Source organism: Podarcis tiliguerta (genome assembly GCF_965153285.1).
Source record: "Podarcis tiliguerta genome assembly, chromosome: 6".
NCBI classification, from domain to species: Eukaryota; Metazoa; Chordata; class Lepidosauria; order Squamata; family Lacertidae; genus Podarcis; species Podarcis tiliguerta.
Genome location: NC_139539.1, coordinates 19,022,060 through 19,044,948, shown reverse-complemented (window position 1 = coordinate 19,044,948; position 22,889 = coordinate 19,022,060). Strand labels below are relative to the sequence as shown.

Genomic DNA, 22,889 nt, shown 5'->3' with positions numbered 1-22,889 from the left:
GCACAAACATTCAAACATACACACACAGCTTGCTGCAAAGAAAGGGAGATTGCAAATGGGTCAGGAAAATCCAGAACGTCGCGTTTCAAATGTGAGGTTGCATTTAAATAATCGTCAAATGGCTGCTGTGGAAATTGCTTTGGCACCAGCTGTGGGAAAGCAACATGTAAATCAAGGCAGCTTTTGCCCTCAAATGGCGGTCTTTAAAAACAAAATAAAATGTATAGATAAATGAAGCCCAGGTTGCCTCGTTCAGAAGTAATGGCAGCGCCGGTCCACCCATGAGGCAAGGTCCAGTGACGGTCTCAAGAAGCAGGGTCTCTTGAGCTCCTGGGAGCTGGACTGATTCCCAAATAAGTGTGCTAGGAGAGCAAAGCTGTTAGAAAACCTTCAAGTTCAGAGACATGGGAACATAGGAAGCTGCCTTGTAGGGAGTTGGACCATTGATCTGATCTAGCTCAGTATTTTCAACAATAACTGGCCACAGCTCTCCAGGACTTCAGATGGGTCTCCTCGCCCGACCTGAAGATGCTGAGGATTGAACCCGGAGCCTTCTGCACAAAAAGCAGGTGCTCTACCACTGGGCCACAATATACTTTTGGGGACAAAATAATAATAATTGAGGAATATTGTGGTCTTCATGCCCTTCTTCTGGTCTTTCTGGAGGCATCTGGTAGACCAGTTCTGGAAAGAGAAGAAAGCTGGGTTGACGTCATTCTATTTTGACAATGTCCCCTATTATCCATTCCTGTGCTTCTTATACCCTGGTCCTATGCATATTTACTTGGAAACGTGGCTTACTTGAGTTTGATCCTAAGCATAAGTGTACATGGGACTTAAAGAATGCCTTTGTCTATCGCTATTATGCCACATCTAGTGATGACAACCATTGTAACCATAGTAGCATCGACTCATAATGTTGTGCCGTGACCATGTCATGGATTGGTTAGCAACACTGGCATAGTATTATAGGCATGACGTTGCACTGATGCAACTGTCCTGAAGCCTTGCTTTATTTGCCAATATTTGTATCTTACAAGACTAGACCCAAATGGCCCACTGCTCATTCATTATGTCATAAGCAACCAGAGGGAAGCAATGGAACATACAAGTGTGAATGTGAAGTGGATAACCAGTGGGTGCCAGAGAAGTCGAAATCTTACTGGTTTATTTATTTGACAATTTTTGGATAATAATTTTTTATTGAAATTTTCAAAAAATTGACATATATACTTCAATATATAATAAATTTATATTTTCTCAACTTCTCGTCCCATTTTTCAGGGTGTTTTAATTCCGCCCCCCCCCCTTTGCTGCACAATACCCTCTATTTCATATATCAGCACAACAATACTGTATGCTCTAATTACATCTGTTGCTTATATTTCAAACCCTGCTTGCGAGTTCATCAAACTATAATATTTCTTTAAATAGTTCAAAAAAAAGAGCTTCCATTCTTCCACAAAGCTCTCATTGTTATATTCTTCTATTTTGGCTGTTAACTTTGCCAATTCTGCATAGTCCATCACCTTGCTTATCGATTCTTCTTTGGTGGGAATTTCATCTTCCTTTTATTTGCCAAGATTTATATACCTCTTAATTGACAAAAGTCTTTAAGCAGCTTACATGAAACTGTATACAATATTAATTAAAAGTATGAGCCAGATTTTGTACTATTTTAGTTGATATTACCCTGCTGTGGATTTTGGATTCTTCATCCAGTAGCCAGCTTTAGCACAGGACGTGAAGAAGAGTTGCTCAGCCAACCTCAGTGTGATATCAGAATGTATGGTCAATGGCACTGCTTTTGTGACAACTGGACAAAAATGATCACCTAGACCAGGAGTGAGGACTACAACTCCCATAATCCCTGATCATCAGCCATGAGGGCTGGGGGTGATGGGAATTGTTGTCCAACAGCTCTAGAGCCACAGGTTCCCCACCCCTGGCATAGACTGTGGTGATTTCATGTTAGTCTATAGCAGCAAAATTACCAGATCTGTCAAAGTCCACAAAACATGCCCCAATTAATATTGTACCTGTTGTTTTTTTAAGTGACGCAAGAATCTTTGGTTGTTGTAGATTGTGATGAGACAGTAAATGTGCCTGGACACCCCAATAAAAAGGCAGAAAGGAACAGCAGCACATCCAAAGCAATTTCTTTTGGCTGCCTATTGTGGAACACGGGAAGCCTTGTTGCTTTCTTTTGTGCAGGCCACGGAACAGTGCGTCAGAAGAAGCAGCTCTGCTGGGATGCATTATTAAATAGAGAAGGTAAAAGCCAATCTGGAGTAACTTCCAAGTTGCAGCGTGCCAGGCTTGGGAATGTAGAAAAGGAGTGGGAGCACATAACCCTCGTTTCCGGAAGGGACCCTAAGTAGTGTTGGCTTTTTGCAGTATGGTAGCACTGCAGATAGCTTGCTGGGGAGACCATGTATTAAAAAGGGACTCAAAAATAACTTAATAATAACAAGGCTTTAATTACAAAAACAAAAACTCCTTTTACACTAAATACATTAACAAACAAACACGACCCAACCGCCAACCCATCCCTCAGGGTAATGGCAGAGCTAGGTGCTGCTCCTTATATACTACACCCAATTCCTGACACAGCTTAATCAATGCAACTCAGCAGCACCTGCTATGTTTCACAGCTGTAAAGCTGGATCTCGTTAGTTTGCTCTGGCCCTTGCTCTGGCCCCTTAAAGATATACACATCGGGTGAAACAATGATGAACCTTTACATTTAAAGGAACAATTCAACAAGTAGGTCTCCCCCACTTCATTTGCTTCTGCTTGAGAAAGGCCTGTGCTCCCTGAGGGGAGCTAGGGTGCAGGCTGTGGTCAGGGACTTATAAAGGGACCGTTAGTCAGCCCTACAGAGAGAACTCTGTAGTCCTATATACCGTTTTTGCAGCATTTTTTTTAAATTGTCAAATGAATTATTATTATTATTATTATTATTATTATTATTATTATTATTATTATGATTTATATACCGCCCTATACACGGAGGAATGAATGAATGGCTGCATAACAAATGCAGAAACCAAAGACCACTGGGTGTCAAATACAAATTTAGAAACAACTGTATTTGCCAAATATTTGAACATGCAGCTGGGTGGATCTTCTTTTCCAAATCCTGCTTTTTTAACCTCTTCTGGACATGAAATCTTGCTGTTTATGTAGTCTTAAAACACTAGGCTGTGTACATACCATATGTTTAAAGCACATTGTTTACCCCACAGAGCTGTGTGTTTACCTCCCACGGAGCTACAATTCCCAGCACCCTTAAGAAACTACAGTTCTCAGGATTCTTTGGGGGAAGTCATGTGCTTTAAAGGTATGGTGTGCACCCAGTCCAAGAGACCTTTTCATTCCTCTGGGCACATGGAAACCTGCTTCACATCCAGACACTCTGAAGGCAGCTGTGCATATCAGACTGACCTGACTGTAATCATTAACCTATTTCTGGAAACAGAGAAGTTGAATAATTAGAGAAAGATGAGTCTATTGAGCAAATGGTTGGCTACTATTCTCTCTGTTTTTCCTGGATTTACTGGGCAAAGTCTCTTTAATCAAGTCCCATAGCAACTAACAGTGTGAATCTCCATAATTCAAGTTTCCCTATTACAGCCTTGCAGATAAATGCTTTCAAGTTTTATCTTTCTTTTTTTTTAGCGGTACCCAACAAGCTAATTGCCCAGAAGCTGGTTTTACTGAACCTAAGTACCTTTATGTCTGCCTTTGAATCTGAACAATATTCATGCCCTGTTTGGTGCTCAATACTGAAAACTAAAACATTTGGAGAATATTCTGTAAATATTCATACACCCAGAGAACATCTGGAGCAGGGGTCTGCAACCTTTAAGACAAAAAGAGCCACTTGGACCCGTTTCCAAAGGAAAAAAAACCTGGGAGCCGCAAAACCGGGAAGGTGACGTCGGGACGGTGCGTGACTAACGCACGCACCGCCCCCATGCGACGTCACAGCCAGTACAGCGCCCGCCACAGTGGGGAGTGTCGGGGCGCACAATGTGCCTCCTCCCCTCGCTAGTATCTGCCCCGAAGCCGCGGCAAAGGTTTAAAAGAGCCACATGCGGCTCCGGAGCCGCGGGTTGCAGACCCCTGATCTAGAGGAACAAAATGCAAAGGAGAATGTTGAAGTACAAATTCATTTCAGCTCTGCCTGAACTCGGAGCACACGGTGGCCTTGCTAAGTATGCTCTTATTACTGAGCTGTTGATTTAATTAAATAATTAGATAAAATGGTTGTCTGACAGCATCTTCCAGGTTTTCAAGCAGGAGTCTGTCCCTTCCCTACCAGGAAATGCGAGGGTTTACACTTAAAACCTTCTGCATGCAATCTACCAGCAGGATGACCGGGAAAGGTAAAAATCTCCCGATTAAAGAGTATTCTTGGATGGATTACTCCAGGGGCCATTCTGTATCTTGCTTCAGTTGAGGTCCACAGAAATTTCTGGGTTAGCCAAATTCTGATCCCAAGAAAGATATTGTGTCTATAGAGGTTACACAGTAGACAGAGTCTGCTTCACAGACAGGACGTCTCAGTTTCATTTCCCTGCATTTCAGCCTTCTAGGGTAAGGTTACCAGATTTTTTCCAAAGAATCCAGGGACACTTTTTTTTTTTAAAGAGAGGGGGAAAGGTTATTATTATTATTTTTAAAAAAGAAGCAATATCTTCTCTTCTGTGGTCTCCTCTGTCACATGCACTTCCACTGGGCCCCAGCCTGCTCTCTTGGAGAGCTAGCTGCCATGGAGTAGGCTCAGGTCGGCAGTGGCGTAGCATGGGTTGTCAGCACCCGGGGCAAGGCAAGTAATTTGCGCCCCCTAACCTGGGGCAAGGCAAGTAATTTGTGCAACCCCCCTGCTGCACTGTCCCTCCCCCAGATAGTCCCTCGCTCTCTCCGCACCACACGCCTGGCACCCTCCCCTCCACAGTGGGCGGCGACCCGGCAGCTCGGATCAGATTCGCACAGCCAGCACTGCAGTGAGTGAGAGAGAGTGAGCCAGGTAGGGGCAGAGAGCTGCAAGTGCGAGCGCCCCCCCCCCCAGATGTTGCGCCCGGTGTGGCCGGCCCCCCTGCACCCCCCACGCTACGCCACTGCAGGTCGAGCCTGGGCTCGGCCACATGTCCTTGCCCTCCTGGCGCTCTCCTACCTCTCCTCCTCGGCAGCGGCGACAGCAGCAGTGCAGCAAGGTCAGGGCTCCCCTCTTTTTTCTCCTTCCTCTTTCTCCCACTTTCTTCTCCTTCTCCTCTCCTCCTTCTCCCTGCATCAGCTCCAGGGTTTTCTTGGCCCCAAAGCGCCACTGGAAAGTCAGCCAGGTGGCCAGGCGCTCTCGCTCCCGGCTCCATTTGGGTTGTGGGTCAGCGGTTCCCCCAGTTGATGTGCTGGGCGTCCCCAGTTCCCCCTCGGCAGTGGCGGTGGCAGCGGCAGTCTCAGCAACCTGGAATCAGCCTGGTAGCGCAGTTGGCTCTGGCTGGCTTCAGGAGCGGCCCACTGCCATGGCGCCCGCCATTTTGCTTCGCCAGAAGTCCCCATATGATGTGTCTCGTGCCGTTGAACCAATCACGCAAAATTCATTCCATACTAATAAATCCACATCATCATATTTTAGGGTCTCAGTAGTGGAGCTAGATCCAGGCAGGTCTCTCCTAATACTTGAAAAGCTGCTGTCAGCCAGAGTAGAGAATATTGGGTGAGGTGGAACATTGGTCCAACTATATATGGCTACAGATTATTGGGGGTGGGGGGCAAATCTGTACTTCTGTGCTGCTTTATAAAGGTAAAGGGACCCCTGACCATTAGGCCCAGTCATGGCCAACTCTGGGGTTGGGGCACTCATCTCGCTTTACTGGCCAAGGGAGCCGACGTACAGCTTCCGGGTCATGTGGCCAGCATGACTAAGCCGCTTCTGGCAAACCAGAGCAGCACACGGAAACGCCGTTTACCTTCCCGCTGGAGCGGTACCTATTTATCTACTTGCACTTTGACATGCTTTTGAACTGCTAGGTGGGCAGGAGCAGGGACCGAGCAACGGGAGCTCACCCCGTCACGGGGATTCGAACTTCTGACCTTCTGATCAGCAAGCCCTAGGCTCTGTGGTTTAACCCACAGCGCCACCCGCATCCCCTGTGCTGCTTTATAACCAGGATTATTTGAGTGGCTTACATTTTTAAAATTAAACATGCGATGCAAAGGCAGCCCTGTTTAGGGAAGCTTTTAATGTTTAATAGGTTATTGTATTTTAGTGGTTTATTGGAAGCCACCCAGAGTGGCTGGGGAAACCCAGCCAGATGGGCAGGGTATAAATAATAAATTATTATTATTATTATTATTATTATTACATCATAAATGAAGCATAAAGACAAACACCGATAAAGCCAGTCAGTAGAATAGCAGCCTCACAGCACACACATTCCAGACTTTTAGAGGCATGCATATATACTGTATGTACACACACACACACACACACACACTTCACCTAGCATGAAAAGGAAGACAGAGAAGTCTCTTCAGAGTTTTTCACAACTCGGATGCTACCGCTGAGAAGCTCTTTTCGGTTTAATGTGCAAGAAAGGAGACATTTGGCAATTATAGCTGCACTGGGAATGTGTTGATGGGTGAGATAAAATTGATTCTCACCCCCCCCCTTCCCCTAAAATGAAACGTACAAGAGAAAAGATAAGTCTTTTCCGCCTAAGAGTGAATGCTGGTATAAAAATAAATTAAGCTCTGCAACAGCTCCATCTTGTGGCTAAGATCCTCGGTTATGTTTGCAACAAGATAAGAATGTCAACATTTTTACGCTAAAATGTAAATGACCTTATGAAGAGAACGCATGGACAGATTAAACTAGATTAGAAATTTGCTAACCAAACTGAATTTGAAAGCTGGAAATCAGTGCTAGTGAATGTTCATTTACCACACAAGCACTTTTCTACATTTTTATCTCTCTTCAGCCGGTCACAGTAGCTCCTAGATCTCCTGTCATAGGAGCCTGAAGACTTAACTGATTTCTAAGCTCTTACCAGGCATTCAAAATGTAGAAAGGACGGGAGGCAGGCTCAGTGAGATGAACATAAGAGCCTATTGGATCAGTCCAATGGGCCATCTAGTCCATCATCCTGTTCCCACAGTGACTGACCAGACACTCCCTTCTGGTGGCCTCCAGCAGCTGGTATTCAGAAAGAAGCATTACTCCCTGCAGCTGTGAAGGCAGAAGCACTATCTAAGTTGTTGGCCACGACTGCCTCTTCTGAGTTCCACAGTTTAACTATGCACCGTGCAGACCCTCCAAGCGTCCCTATTTTCTAGGGACATCCCTGATTTAGAGAAGCCATCCCAGTTTCTGATGTGATCCTGGAATGTCCCACTTTTCCATAGGATGTCCCTACTTTCATTGGAGAAATGATGGAGGGTATGGCATTATCTGACCCCTGAACCGTTTGAAGGCAATCTTGTATACACAGAGAGGTTAGGCTGGCCTCAACTAGAGTGGAACACTCTGTCACAAGAGACTAGGGCCCTGCAGGACTTGACATCTTTCCGCAGGGCCTGCAAGACAGAGCTGTTCCACCAGGCCTTTGGCCAGGGCACAGCCTGACTCCCTTCTTTGGGAATCTTCACAGAACTTTAGCTTAATGGTTGCCATCAATTTGATTTTAATTAATTTTAATAACGAAATGTTTTTAGAATGTTGCACTATTTTATTATTGTTAGCCGCCCTGAGCCCGGCTTCAGCTGGGGAGGGCGGGATATAAATAAAATTTATTATTATTATTTAGTAGTAGTAGTAGTATAGGGATTTTTTAAAAAAGTTGTAATGTTTCATTATGTTTTTATATATGTTGGGAGCTGCACAGAGTGGCTGGGGCAACCCAATAAGATGTGTGGGGTATAAATAGTAAAATTATCATTAGGGAATGCGATGACCCTAGTTTCATTGGGAAAATTTCCGAGGGTGTGACTGCATGAAGAAGTACTTCCAATTGCCTGTCCTGAATCTTCCAACATTGGATCCCTGTGAGTTCTAGTGTTATGTGAGAGGGAGAAAAACTTTCTCCATGCCATGCTACAAACTTCTATTATGTTTACCTCTTACTTGCCTTTCCTCTAAACTAGAAAGTTGCAAAAGCTGCAGCCTTTCTTCATAACAAACCTTTCTTCTTCCCCCAAAGAACTGTGGGAACTGCAGTTTGTTAAAGAGTGCTGGGAGTTATACCCAGAACAAACTACAGTGGTACCTCGGGTTACATACGCTTTAGGCTACATACGCTTCAGGTTACAGACTCCGCTAACCCAGAAATAGTACCTCAGGTTAAGAACTTTGCTTCAGGATGAGAACAGAAATTGTGCTCCGATGGCGCAGCGGCAGCAGGAGGCCCCATTAGCTAAAGTGGTGCTTCAGGTTAAGAACAGTTTCAGGTTAAGAACGGACCTACGGAACGAATTAAGTACTTAACCTGAGGTACCACTGTACAGTTCTTTCAGGGAAGCCATGACTGTGCTTTATATTGTAAACAGCTCCTGTGTTCCTTGGATGAAGGGCGGTATAGAAATCTGATAAATAACAAAATGATAATAAATGCCAGGTATGGAAGCGTTCATGTTTTGGAGGGAAATGCTTTTCTTTTTCTTTTGTTAGGTCACTAGATGGCAGCATGAGCTCACTGCCAGCTCTTTTGAAGTCATTAAAAATCCTAGGGGGAAATCTCAAGTCAAGGGCAAGGAATTTGAGAGCGTTAAGACTTGAGGAAAGCAGAATGAGCTGCACAGGTACAGCATCCCAAAACCGCAGGGAGACGTCCCCCATGCAAAATGTTGTCAGCCTAGATTAGCGCAGAAAGGACTGTCCAAATCGGTAGGCGCTGTTCCGATAAGCCAAAAAGAAGGCCTTCCTACCTCTTTAGCGGCCTTCAAGGATGGCAACTTGAACAAAATATTGAGTGGAGGGCTGGCAAGCCCCGTCTGGCATAATCAATCAGAAGACATGGCACATGTAAATCATTTGAATGACAATGCCCAACAACCTTGTGGAGCCCCAGCCCCCTCAAATATTTTATTGTGGGGAACAAAAGGACCTTGGTTGCTTGGAATTGGCTCTTATGGCAGCAAAGATACACTTGCTGCGAGAAGGTGCCACCCAAACATTTCCCCTTGGGCTTTAGCAGCAGCTACTCTGTACTCGTGTCTTGGAAGGGACGGGTGTGGCGCTGTGGGTTAAACAGCAGAGCCTAGGACTTGCCGATCAGAAGGTTGGCAGTTCAAATCCTCGAGACGGGGTGAGCTCCTGTTGTTCAGTCCCAGCTCCTGCCCACCTAATAGTTCAAAAGCACGTCAAAGTGCAAGTAGATAAATAGGTACCACTCCAGCGGGAAGGTACACGGCGTTTCTGCGCGCTGCTCTGGTTCGCCGGAAGTGGCTTAGTCATGCTGGCCACATGACCCGGAAGCTGTCTGCGGACAAACGCCGGCTCCCTCAGCCTATAGAGCGAGATAAGCGCCGCAACCGCAGAGTCAACCGCAACTGGACCTGACGGTCAGGGGTACCTTTATCTTTACATTTTTACTCTGTACTTGTGTCTTGGAAGCTGCAGTAAATATTTTGATCAGCCTTGCCCAATGTGGTGGCTCCCCAGATGTTTGGTACTACAACTCCCATCATCCCTTACCACTGTCCATTTTGGCTGAGGCTGGTGGGTTTTGGAGTCTGACAGCACCCAGAGAGCACTGGGACCTCTGTTGCACACAGCGGTTTATTCCGTTTCCACAACTTCCCCCTAACTGTTAATGTCTGCGTTATGTTTGAGCTTCCACATGGCATAAAAGCCAGTTCCAGAAATACAGTGGCACATGGGGCAAGTTTAGTGTTTATTTCCATGCTTCCAGGGGGGAAAACATTCAAAGAACAATGAAACATTTATTTGTTTGTTTATATCTCCTGCCCTACCTGTCCAGGGCAGAGAGCAGAAAGCGAAAAAATAAAAACGTCCTAAAAACCAATTCCAGTTACAGATACAGATTATCTACTTAGAGGGCTTGTAGAGACGACACATATCTAATATTCAAGGAGAGCTCATTCCTTTTTTAATTATTATTATTTTATTCATGATTTTCAATTTTATACATTTCAATCATTTTACAATCGTTTTACCATTTCAAAACTCGACTTCCTTCCCCCTCTTCCTGCGGTTCCTTAAATTTATTTTTTATATTTTCTGCATATTCCAAATTAACTTAACTTACTCATTTATTCATTTAGTTTATATACTCTTATCAAACTGCAGGCTATTACAACAATCCTGCCAATGTTCTTATCTGTTAACAGTTTATTTGTAAATATTCAAATAAACCATTTCCATTCTTTTATAAAAAAGTTTGTTATCTTGATTTCTTATTTTTCCGGTAAGGAGAGCTCATTCCACAGCACTATGGCCCGATTCCTGCACCGCATGCACCTGATCACCTAATGAGATGGCGCTGCATAGAATCATAGAATTGGAGAGTTGGAAGGGACCCCTGAGGGTCATCTAGCCCAGCCCCCCTGTGATGCATGAACCTCGCCTGCAGAGTGAAGTGATCAATTAGGGTATATAAGAGGTGAAACAATATTTCAGGTATCCTGGTCCTAACCTGTGTTATTACTACTAGTCCTACTACTAACACTATCAATTTTGCCTGCCCTTCGCCCTAAGGTGCAACCATTTAAAATGCAACATTGGAAATAGTTTAAAACAACTTACAGTCAGAAAAATAGGATGCATCCTAAAAATATACCTCTTATGTGTCAAAGGCCAGAGTGAAGAGATGTTTATACCACTTTATATTCCAAAACCAGCACCTTCAACCAGCACCCAGTAGCTAATTAGCAGCCAGTTTTTGCTATGATTCTCATTATTATGTTATGTTGTTGTTAATTGTTGTCGTCTCTGTCTAAAATCCCTCCCCCCCCCCTTTCTGACTATGTACCCATGCATCTATCTTGGCATTCAAAAACTCATTGCAATCTGTCAAAATCTGGACCGAGGAAATAAACTGAAATGATGTCAATAGCTTCAGGGAGTAAGCGAGCACAGAGCAATTAAACATAGGGAAAAGAAGAATAAAGTAATTGTTTGGGCTGCATGGGCTTGTCTTAAATGGGTTTGTGTTGGCAGCTATAAAAACATGCGAGCTGCTATTGCACAAAGGCGGAGAGATCGTTCCAAGAGCATTTTGCACCTAGGTAGTTGTTTGGAGAGTAAGTCAGTGTGTGATTGAGTGGAGGAGGAGGGGAAGAGGACAGCCATGCAGTCCATTGACAAATCCATTGCTGCATCCCACTATGATGGGAACAGCTCTTGCGTGAGTGGCTAGGGAAGAAGGTAAGATACAGCAATGCAAGGCTGTATGGTGTATTGTGTGTTGGACTTACGTACTTATTCATTATTCTGTCCTTCATTCGAAGATCTCTGGGCAGTTCACAAGATAAAAATACAGGAGAAATAAATAGTTAGAATAAAAACAAAACAATAACACCCCTTCCCACCAACACATTGAAAAGGCTATAGAATATTAATCAACAAAAAGCTTGGTTGGACAGAAACATTTTCACTGGGTGCACTGCTCATTTCAATTGTTTGCAAGTATCTGGCATTGTATACGATCAGATTTACATTGTGAAATGCTTAGTTCAAATCCCAATGTGAACATGTTAGGTTGTCTTAGTCAAGTTACTGTCCCTCAATTTGTAGTATGAAGGTGGTAATACTGGCCCAGCTTACTATTATTGCATTTGGAATGCACTACAGATTCCAAGTACAGTCATATCTTGGAAGTCAAAAGAATCCGTTCCAGAAGTCTGTTTGACTTCCAAAACGTTCGAAAACCAAAGCGCAGCTTCTGATTGGCTGCAGGAAGCTGCTGCAGCCAATCGGAAGCTGCAGAAGCCCCGTCAGACCAAAAAGTTCACAAACCGGAACAGTCACTTCTGGGTTTGTGACGTTCGAGAGACAAAACATTTGGGAACTAAGCTGTTCGACTTCCAAGGTACGACTGTACTGTTATTAAAAGCAGTGTATCTTAATATACACTAACCTGTGTATATATAACAAATTAGTGTACAATGCTTGGTTTTGTTTGAAAATCAATTTCTTGCGTTTACATTGAATGAGAAAGCCATTTTATATGAATTTCCCTAGAAACAGAGATGCAAATGGGGACTTTGCAACTTAGGAAGGGCTTTCTCACGTCTTGTATTCAGTATCCATTTCCCATGGAGTGCAGTGATTAAGCCATAAGCAGACCCAAGCAACGAATTAGCCAATGAATGAATGAAAGGCAGCAATGCTTGCTTCCTAGAGATTAGTAATTATGTTGTAAGGCTATAGTAGTAAGCCTACTTACCTGGAAATAAGACTCGCAGATACCATGGGATAGATATGGGATCTGGCTGCAAAAACGCTCAGGGAAGTGGGCATTTATTCAGCTCAGACTTTACATATGAAGGTATGCGCGGCCTGATTTCATGTTTGAGTACTTGTAAAAGGCAAAGAGGCCTCCTTTCAGTCAGACAAAGTGTCTGAAGCAAAAATTCCATTTTGCCTTTGCCGAAAGTGCCCCGTCAGTGTGGGTTAGCCCTTCCAGCAGTTTCCTCCATAAAGACGAGAAACGCAGCTGTTACTTTGACCTCTCCGATGCACTGGAAATTTTCCGAGAGGTAGAGGAAAGCATTTTGGTCATGCTGTCCCACAGGCAACAGGCAGGAGCTGCCGATGGCCAGGTGACGTCTCTCATGTACCCTGTAGGGCAAAGAGCATCGCTTGGGCAGATAAAGCGAAAGGTTGTGCAACCTCACGTGCTACAAAGGTTGGGAGTGCTGGGTCAGAGGTGAGCCTGAAACAGGATGAGTTTAAAGCACGGTGGAGACCAGAAGAAGCGGGGGCTAGGAAGATAGGCTCATCCTTTCTAACATCTCCTGTTCGCTTTCCTAGGGCATGCTTTGAATATTGGACCCAGGGATCGTTTTCTCTTCGGTGGGCTCATCCATAACTCATTTTGGCACTTGGAGAGCGTGCCATCAAGCCACTTGCTTCACATCAGCCCAGTGGCTCTCAAAGGGTGTTGCAGGAGACGAGAGCAAGTGCGGCGAAGAGATTCAAGGACAATCAAAGAAACGTTTAAACATTTAGGTGTCTGAAAACACTGGTATTGTTGGACCATTTGTAAAGACAGATTATCAGTGACCGAAAAAATTAGCATTTACAAAACTGTTGTCTTCTGCAGGTGAGGCATTAACAACAGTTATAGTGACTCATGCATTCCCAATCTTGATTTTTTAAAACCAATGGATGTTGTGCAATATTAAGAGAGAAAACTTAATAATAATAATAATAATAATAATAATAATAAATTTTATTTATTTTAATAATAAATTTTATTTACATTCACAGCTAATTGGGAATGTAATATACTTTGAAGGCGAAATGGTGTTGACCTCACCTTTGTGTGAAAATTTGTCCAAGGAGCTTATCACTTGGCTAGATAGAGTTGAAATATTGTTTTTGAGCACTAGGAGTAGTAAATTGATATCACATCTTTTTATCTGGCAGTGCAGTGGTACCTCTGGTTGTGGACATGATCCGTTCCCGGGTGCCGTTTGCACCCTGAAAAGTCTGTAACCAGAGCGGTGCTTCTGCGCATGTGTGAACCACGCAGAACGCTTCTGCACGTGCGGCGAAATCTGGAAGTAAATACTTCCAGGTTTGCTGCGTTCTTAACCCGAAAAAAAATGCAACATGAAGCGTTCGCAAGAAGAGGTATGACTGTACTGACAAGTGTCAAAAGCAGGACTGTGGCAAACTCAGAGCCCATCTCTTGAAACTGACTACCAATGAAAACTGGGAGACAACTTTAATTTTCTTTCGTGGAGTCTGGAGGTCATTGTAATGTGAATATTATACACAAAGCAATAGAAAGAAGGAAGGACACTGGCATTTATAGCTAGCACCTCAACCCTGTAGAGGTTTTATTGAATTCAAGCCTCACTGACTTGGGTGAGCCTTGCATCCAAGAGAACATTCTTCAGATGATAGCCTTGCAGAATCAGAAGAAAGCTTTCATTTCATATTATATGCGTTGATGGTCTTACCAATGCCAGGATATTTGGATTAACAGCAACTTCTTGTGTGTGAGAATGGCCGCTATTAGTAATTACAATGCTATGTACTTTTCTGCACTTCCCCCTCTTCTGACCTCGCTGTTTACAATCCTCATTCCAATCGTGTATATACCTCTAACTCAGGACAACACTTCATGCATCTGATGGAGTGGATTGTAATTTTGTGCCAAAGTAAATGTGCTAGTCTTTCAAAGTGGATGATCACAAGCTTTGCATGTAGAAAGGTTGAGGTCCAATCCCTGGGATCTCCAGGTAAGGCTGAGAGTGGGTTCCTGTTGTTCGTTGGAGCTACGGATAAGGGATAGGGAACCTGTGGCCTGCCAAGTGCAATAGGACTCCAACTCCCATCAGCCCCAGGCAGGATGGCCAATGGCAAGGAATGATGGGCAACGTAGTCCAGCAACATTGACCTGGCCACTCTTGTAGGGAAGTCGATCTTATTCCTGTTATGGTCACGTAAGCCAATAATAGCCAAGGAATTAACATGTTGGTGTTCTTCAGGAAGGAGTCTGCCCTCTCGCTTTTGCCCAACTTCAACCAGTAGGAACAGGTTACTAAAGATTGGTGGAGAAGATGAAGGCTATGATTGGTTATGAAATTCTAATTAGTCCTACCAGTAACTATCTTTGGATCCTTGAAACACAATGTGATGAAGGAACACAGAGACGTTATTGGGAATCCATTTACTTGTGCCAAAATATTATTGAGAATGAGAAAGAAGGGGGGGGGGTGTTGCCACACAAGAAAGCCATGAAAAAGCAACAAAAGAAAGCCTCAAAATGGCACTGGGGGAAAATACATGGCAATTGATAATAAGCAGCTAACAGCCCAATGGCGTCTTCAGGCATTTATATACATTAATAATAACATGTATCATGGTTTATTTTTTGAGCCATACACTTATTATTATTTTAGTGATTCTGAAGAAGGCCTTAATAAAAAATACAAGCTGTGTATTTTAGGCTCCCACTTACTTGGGAGTAAGCCCACTGAACCCAATGGGACTTACTTCTGAGTAGACCTATGTAGCATTGCATTTTTTACTGTTTTATTACTAGGCAGGCCAGTGGACCCAATGGGTTTTAATTCCATGTAGCCATTAATATATTTCTGCTATAATTTAAATATTTTTTTCAGTACCTTGTGAAGCTTTGCCCTTCCTTCCTTCCTTCCTTCCTTCCTTCCTTCCTTCCTTTCTTTCTTCCTTCCTTCCTTCCTTCCTTCCTTCCTTCCTTCCTTCCTTCCTTCCTTCCTTCTTGCTGCTAAAACATTACTAGTAAAGTACTGGGACAACAAGGAAACCACATTAAGCTAACAAACTAATTAATTCCAGACTCTTATGGAACCTTGTTATGGAATACCAATGTCAGAAAAATGGTGCCATTTCATTTTATTTTGGAGTGCCCGTAAACTAAAAAAAAAAAAAAGAGGCCACCAGTAATATAGTTTAATATTATGTATAAAACAAAAGGGGTTTTTTTCTATTTAGAAATTGCAATCTTTTATATGTCAACATTAGAAAAACGCATTCCAGATTTAAAGCAGCAACTCTACATCCAGTTAACTGGAAGGAAGCCCCACTGAACACAGTGAGACTTACTTCTGAGTAGACATGTACCGAATTAGGCTGTTAGGTGGAAGGATCATCATGTGAAGAGGGCTTGGAAAACAAGTAGGTTTCACTATGTGATCTTGGGGAGAGCAAGTGAAATCTAGGGAGACCATGAAATCATGAGCCTAGACTTGACTGAAGATCAGTTGCTTCTCCCTTCGCCTTTTCAAAAAGATTAATCACACTACATTCTTTTGGCAGCAGCACCTCTCCTTTCCAAAACAACACACACACAAAAAATATCCACACACTCAGGTTTTTTATTTTTATTTTTTTAAAAACCCAGCAATAGAAATACTGCTATTCTTAGCTCTTTGGAAAGGGCTTTTCAGCCTTTGATGAGAGGAGTGCCTGTCTTGAAATACAGGTGCAGCCGCTGTAATCCACTCTTCAAGAGGATAATGGCACAGAACAGGAAGAGAACTGCATACAGAACTAGATATCAGTGGTATCCACCTAAATTCAACCATTAAAAAACAATGTACATTGAAGATGGAGCAAACTTGTTTTCTCCTGATCCGGAAGCTAGGACCATAATCAATGGATTCAGGTTACAAGAAAGGCGATCGCAATTAAACATCAGGAAGAACTTTCTGACACTAAGAGGTATTATTGGAACAGACTCCCATGAGAAGTGCTAGATTCTCCTTCCTTGGAGATTGTAAAGCAGAGGTTGGGTGGCCAACTGCCATGTTTTATCTAGTTGAGATTCCTGCATTGCAGGGGGTTGATTGATGACCCTCAGGGCCGCTACAATTCTGAGAGTCCACGCCTAAATTAATCCATTAATTTCAATAAGTTTACTCTGAGTAAAAGTTAGTTGAATGCCACCCTATAACTCTCTCTCTCTCTTTCTCTCTGTGTATAATTTTTATTTTCCATTTAATATTATACATTGACTTCCTTCCCTCCCGCCTCATGGCTTTCGAAATTAACCTTTATATCATTGCATTTTACACGTTTTCCAATTCTAATTATACTCATTACAAAATGGCTCAAAATTTAAATAAATACAGAGAGACAGAAAATTTCTCATTACAAGTCTTCAGACAACCCTGCTAGTGATGTTAATTGCTTACAATAATCTTTCAGATATCGTATAAACTTACTCCAATCCTTTTGGAATAGTGGATCGTGCTTGTTTTGGATTTTTCCTGTCAGCTTCGCCAGTTCTGCAAAGTCCATCCTCTTCATATGCAACTCTTCTTTCGTTGGCACTTTTTGTTGTTTCCGTTTTGGGGCTGAAAGAATTATTGCCGCAGTTGTTGCATACATAAATAGTCTTTTATCTTCCTTTGGGATCCCTTCACCCACTATACCCAGTAAAAAGGCTTCTGGTTTTTTAAACAAAAGGCCACCCTATAACTTTGAACCAGAGCAACGTACCAACCACCTGCAGCCTGCACAAGATGCCATGGTACCCACAGAGATGAAGATGCTTGCCTTCACAGTCAGGTGTGAAGGTGGGCACAGAGCAGGGATGGGGAACCTGTGGCCATTCAAGATGTTTTTGGACTTCAACTCCCATCAGACCCAGCCAGCCCGGCCAATGGTGAGGCACTTGAAAACACATGTTTGATTTGGGCCTCAGGGCTTGCCTACACTTCTGCTTGTCCCATGCTAGAAAGCACAGGTCTGAGCAGCTTTCCATTTACCCCGCCACATTCCCTGGGAAAACACACTTTTTAGTGCGTTTTAGCAACTCTTAACAAACAAGAGTGCCCAGAAATCTTTGAGGGAAATAATGTGCTTTAAAGGTACAGCATGCACATAGCCGCCTTATGTCCTCAGCTTTTCTCAGCATTTGGCATATAAAACATGCAATGCTTCGGAGGACTAGAAACCATGAGGACTAGGAACCTACTTTTAAGGAGAATTCTTTTTTTGAAAAAAACAACAAGCAACCCAGAAGGCCACGAAGCCAAAGGAGTGCACATAGGGTACAACAGCCCTGAAGGCTTCTAGGTGTTCTGTCATTACTGCATTTCCAATGAAGAAAATCATTTTCAAAATAGAGGAGAGAGAGAGAGAGAGAAGGGAAGGGAACGCAGGTCTGTACAACCCGATTTCCGAATTCTTCCTCTTTTTGAATCTCTCTGAGGTTTGAGCCCTCGTGAACTGTTGACTGTTTGAATCGCATAATGCAATACCTGTTCCTCTGGCTTAACGTTACAATGCTTCTCACACCGCAGAATTGCTTCACATCACTCTGAGATGCAATGCCATGTTCTCTTCAGCGCTGGGTCGTCTTTGCAAAGGACACTCCTACTTTCTTTAATTATATGTTTTGTTTTAAATTGATGTCCTTTATTCTGGGAGTGAGTCACTATCTTGTAAACAGGTAAATGTGGGAGTGAAAGAGGGTGAAATATATGCTTGGCTCCAAAGGTGGGTGTCTTTAATTAAACAGGGTACCAGGGTTCATTCCCCCCCCCCCAAGCTTGCTGCAGCTCTTCCAGCTCAGTCGTGCTTCCCCAGTCCCGGTGGGAGACTGCAGGAGTCCGTAAGGGCTGTATTTTGCCATATAATGTCACTGCCCTACCAAGCAAGGCTTCTTAAAGTGTGGTACCTGTCACTACCAGGTCAAACGCAGGCCTGCAGCAGTTGCAAAACAAAAGAAGAATCTCATGTTGGAAAGAGGAGCGCTTTCTGCCTGGGCACGTCTGAAGTTGCTAGACCCAAATAGTGACAATTTAGTATCTGGCCCACAGCCTTTGCAAGAAGAAATTGCCCAGCCAGGTTAATCTCAGAAGTCTTGTGCAGCTCTCTGGGGCAATTCAAATATTAGAAGTCCATTGTTTTCCAAGGCTTGGAAAGTATTCAGTGCCAAGGCAGAACTCAGGAATGCGTGAAGCAAGGAAGTAGTTCTGATTGGAGGCAGGGTGACTTTCCACCTCCCATCATTCCAGAACCAGATCTAGGATTAAGGAGGTCTAACTGGGCAAGTGGTGTGATGCCCAGACATGCTCAAGCCTTAAAGGCTGACAGACACACAATGACCATTTCCAGTCACTTCCAGAGGCCCATTAAAACCCTCCTTTTAGCCTCCTTTGAATCCAGTCTAGAGCTTGGCTCCCTTACGTGATTTCTCTTCCCATTCCTCAAACAGGTGGCCATCTCTGAAGCATGTGAAAGAGAAGGGGAGAGAGAAAAGGCTCAGGGTTCTAAAATGGAACGTGCAGGATCTCACCCCCAAACTTGAGTAACTTTGCCTCACTGGCCTCAGTTTTGCACTTGTGGACACTTCTTCCTCATTTGCTTCAACATGAAACACAACTGGCTCTGTTCCTGCGCTCAGAATCCCTGAGGTGCACAAACCGAGGCTCAGGTATTAAAGAAAGAAAAAAACCTGCTGTATTCAGTGGGTCTAGTCCCTAGTCGTGTGTTTCGCATTGCAGCCTAAAACAGATTTTAAACCCCGCTGTACTGAAAGCAAAGAGGCTCTGCTGTTGCCCTCCTCTGATCCTAACCCTTCCTTCCTCAGAAGCTCCACTCTGTTCAGAAGAACTTCCTCCTTACCCTGCTGAGCCCCCAATCCTCAGCACGTTTACTCCAGAGTAAGTAAGCCCAACTCAACTCCACGGACCAGGACGCAAAAGGAAACAATCTTGAGTGTGCATCTTGAACATGAAACACACTGGACAAATGGTTCCTCTTTTTGAGTGTGCGTCTCCCAGGACCAGGCTGCAAAAGAGCCGGTGGATTTGGCTGCAAGGTCGCATCGCCTGTTCTTGCCTTGGAAAGATCCAAGCAGCGACGGAAAGACGCACAGAGAGAGAGAGAGTTAAGACAGATCGATCGACTTGAAATGAAAACTTTGTCCCGTCTGGGGAGAATGAAGCCCCTCCCCGGGCCAAACCCAATCCACCCATGTCTCCCTCCTCTCCTCCCCTCGATCCGCGCCTTGTTGTTGTTATTATGAATGGCCCAGGCTCCGGGAGGTCCACACGCACTCGGAGCGCGCTCCTTTGAGGCTGCAGCCAGCGGGCGAGGCGCTTTCGTGCGCTGCGCGAGCTCGTGGCAGCCAGCCAGCTAGGCGTGACGTCCCGTTGCCAAGGGACGCGCCGCCCCTATAAATAACTGCGCGCAAAGGAACTTTCTCAAGTCCGGAGACTTTTAAGCGACGGCGCGGCACCCGGAGCAACCAGATGGTCCGCAGCGAGCTTCACCCGCAGCCACACAGCAAGGCAGCCAGCGGCCGCAGCACTAGCACCAGCACCGGGGTCCAGGAGAGCCTGGAGCTTCGGGGTTTCTGAAGCATTGCGGGCGCGGACGGTCAGCGGGCGCGCTGGGGAAAGGAGCCCTCTCCAAGGAACGCAAGGGCTTTGCGCGACCGATCGTGCTCGCCGTCTGAAGCCAGCGACTCGACCGCCCCAGCAGCTCCGGGGGGCCGGGACTCCCCCTTTCTCCCTCGCCCCCTTCCCCGTCTGCTCCCCGCCTCTCCTTTTGCTTTCATGCAACGCCTGGTGGCCTGGGACCAGGCATGCCTCCCGCTCCAGCCGCCGGCCTTTAAATCCATGGAAGTGGCTAATTTCTATTACGAGGCGGACTGTCTGGCTGCTCTGAGCAAGCTGCACCCCCGGGCTCCAGGGGGCCGCTCCATGACCGAGCTCACCGTCGGAGACCACGAGAGAGCCATCGACTTCAGCCCTTACCTGGACCCTTTAGCATCGCAGCAGCAACAGGCGCAGCAGCAGCAGCAACAGCAGCAGCAGCAGCAGCCGCCTCCTTCCGCGGCAGCAGGGGGCAACTTTGAGCCGGTTTGCAGCAGCAGCGGAGGCAGCAGCAGCAGCAGCGGCGGCGGGAACAGCAGCCAAGATTTTCTCTCCGACCTCTTCTCGGAGCAGGACTATAAAGGCGGCGGGAAAAAGCACCCCGATTACGCGTACATCAGCCTAGCCAGGCACGGCCACCACCACCACCCGGGCGTCGGGCAAGCAGGCCACAAGGCCGGCACGCTGCTGGGCTGCTACCCGCCCATGGTGGAAACCAAAGTGGAGCCGGTCTTCGAGCACTTGGACTCTTGCAAAGGGCCCCGCAAGGACGAGGGCGGCGGCGGCGCGGGCGGCGGCGCAGGGCCCGGCCTGGGGGGAATGTCCTCTCCTTATGGCAGCACCGTGCGCTCCTACTTGGGCTACCAGTCGGTGCCGAGCGGCAGCAGCGGCAACCTCTCCACGTCGTCGTCTTCCAGCCCGCCGGGCACCCCGAACCCGTCCGATTCCTCGAAGTCCGCCTCGGCCGGAGGAGGAAGTGGCGGCGGCGGCGTTTACCCGGCAGGCCCCGGTAGTGGCGGCGGCGGAGGTGGCGGCGGCGGCAAGCACAAGTCGAAGAAGTGCGTGGACAAGCACAGCGAGGAGTACAAGCTGCGGCGCGAGAGGAACAACATCGCCGTGCGCAAGAGCCGCGACAAAGCCAAGCTGCGCAACATGGAGACGCAGCACAAAGTCTTGGAACTGACGGCCGAGAACGAGAGGCTGCAAAAGAAAGTGGACCAGCTCTCCCGGGAGCTCAGCACGCTCAGGAACTTGTTCAAACAGCTGCCCGAGCCGCTCTTGGCCTCCTCCGGACACTGCTAACCCCCAGCCGACCCCCGACGAGAGCTGAGGGGGAAGGGGGTTTGAGCTGGGAAGGGGGGCGCAGGCGGCGCATGGAGTTTGGGGGAAGGATCGGCGAGGTTGGGGGCGGTGGGATCTGGGGTGGGTTTGTACACGATCGTCTCCCCGCTCCTTACAAGGCGAGGCAGAATCGGGGGGGGGGGGGGAGAAGTCGAGAGAGAGAGCGAGCCCAGAGGGTTTACATATATGAATGCGTATCATTTTTATTTTTATTATTTCACCTTTAATTCGCGCGCTCAAGGTGGGAGAAGCCTTCCGCTCTAAGCTACGTGCTGTCCAACTCCTTCGGCTGGCGCGGGGAGTCTCCTGGCGGTTTCCATTTACCTCTGCAAACTTCATGGAGGAATCGTGATTTGTTTTTATTTTACCCCCTCCAACTTTTCTTGTTACTGTTTTTTTTCTAAGAAAAAGAAAGGTGACGGCAAACCCGACACAAGCCACTTAATTTCCGATCTGATGTCTTTGCAGCGGTTGTTTCCCCTCTCCCTCCCCCTTTCCCCCCTTTTTTCTTTTTGGGTTGAATGCTTGTGTTATTTAAGAAGAGAGAGAGAATAAAGTAGAGAGAAAGAGAGGCCAGAGTGATGCAATCTTTAAAACATGGCTGGAAAAGCTGGCTACACATGATGCAACCTCGTGTAACTGTCAGTCATGGATTGAGTAATCTGTTAAAGATGTTCCTACAGTTGTTTTTTATTATAAAGAATGGTCTATTTCTATAAGGAGAAAAAAAGACATATGTATATTTTGGGATCTATGCATTCTTGCTACACATGAAGCATTAATGAACAATTTTAATAAAACTTTATTGTCAGGACGGAAAACGAGAGCTTGTTTTCTTCAAGGTGCTAACCCTCCACTATATCAAGGGGGGGGGAGGGGGGCAATCTAGAGCCATTAAAATAACTGAGTGGTGTCCCAGCGGCTGAAATAGAATATAGATTTCTTCCAGTTCTTCGTTCAGCAGAAATTCCCAAGAGAACCAGCTTGGAAGCAAAGCAGTCACTTCTTCCAGTTTACTGCCTTGTTGCTGAAACTGTCGATCTGCTTGTGAATGACTACAAATTGGGGAGACCTGGAACTGCAGGTAACGTATAAGGGGATGACAAAAACATACTGGGTCTTGTTTCCTTTATTTCTCATTTCTTTTATTTTCCTGGTGTGATAAACCAATATTTCTGATTTGTTTAAGTAACTGCAGAGAATTGGGGGGGGGGGAGGAATAAGAAAAAGATAGATTTGTGTGTCATAGGGATACATTTGAGCTGGTCATGCTGAGAATACATTCATCAGGAAAGGCATATCTATTTCAAAACTTTTCCAGAATTTCTGAAAGAGTTGTGGGCAGCCCACTTCTCTGCAGTCCATTTTTGTGAATGCCCAGATTTTAGTTTTAAGGGCGGGGGAAGTTTCTAAGCCTCATGACACAGATTAGGTTGAGAACGATACAGTGTCAAAACACAGATGCCAAGTAAGGCGTT

At 45.4% G+C, this 22,889-nt stretch overlaps 1 protein-coding gene and 2 long non-coding RNA genes across 3 annotated transcripts in view; 2 read left to right on the top strand and 1 right to left on the bottom strand.

Moving 5' to 3' along the window:
• LOC310680449 overlaps positions 1–22,889 on the top strand; it is a 421,426-nt gene that overhangs the window by 381,030 nt on the left and 17,507 nt on the right. The gene's annotated exons all lie outside the window — the stretch shown is intronic.
• On the bottom strand, positions 10,105–11,837 carry LOC310680477. Its single transcript, XR_014512804.1, has 2 exons — positions 11,440–11,837; positions 10,105–10,589 (listed from the first exon to the last, which is right to left on the bottom strand). It is a non-coding gene; the product is annotated as an uncharacterized lncRNA (long non-coding RNA).
• On the top strand, positions 16,033–22,232 carry CEBPB (CCAAT enhancer binding protein beta). The gene has a single exon (XM_083447059.1). It carries the CDS (start codon positions 20,251–20,253, stop codon positions 21,370–21,372), a length of 1,122 nt encoding a protein of 373 aa, XP_083303185.1. The 5' UTR covers positions 16,033–20,250; the 3' UTR covers positions 21,373–22,232.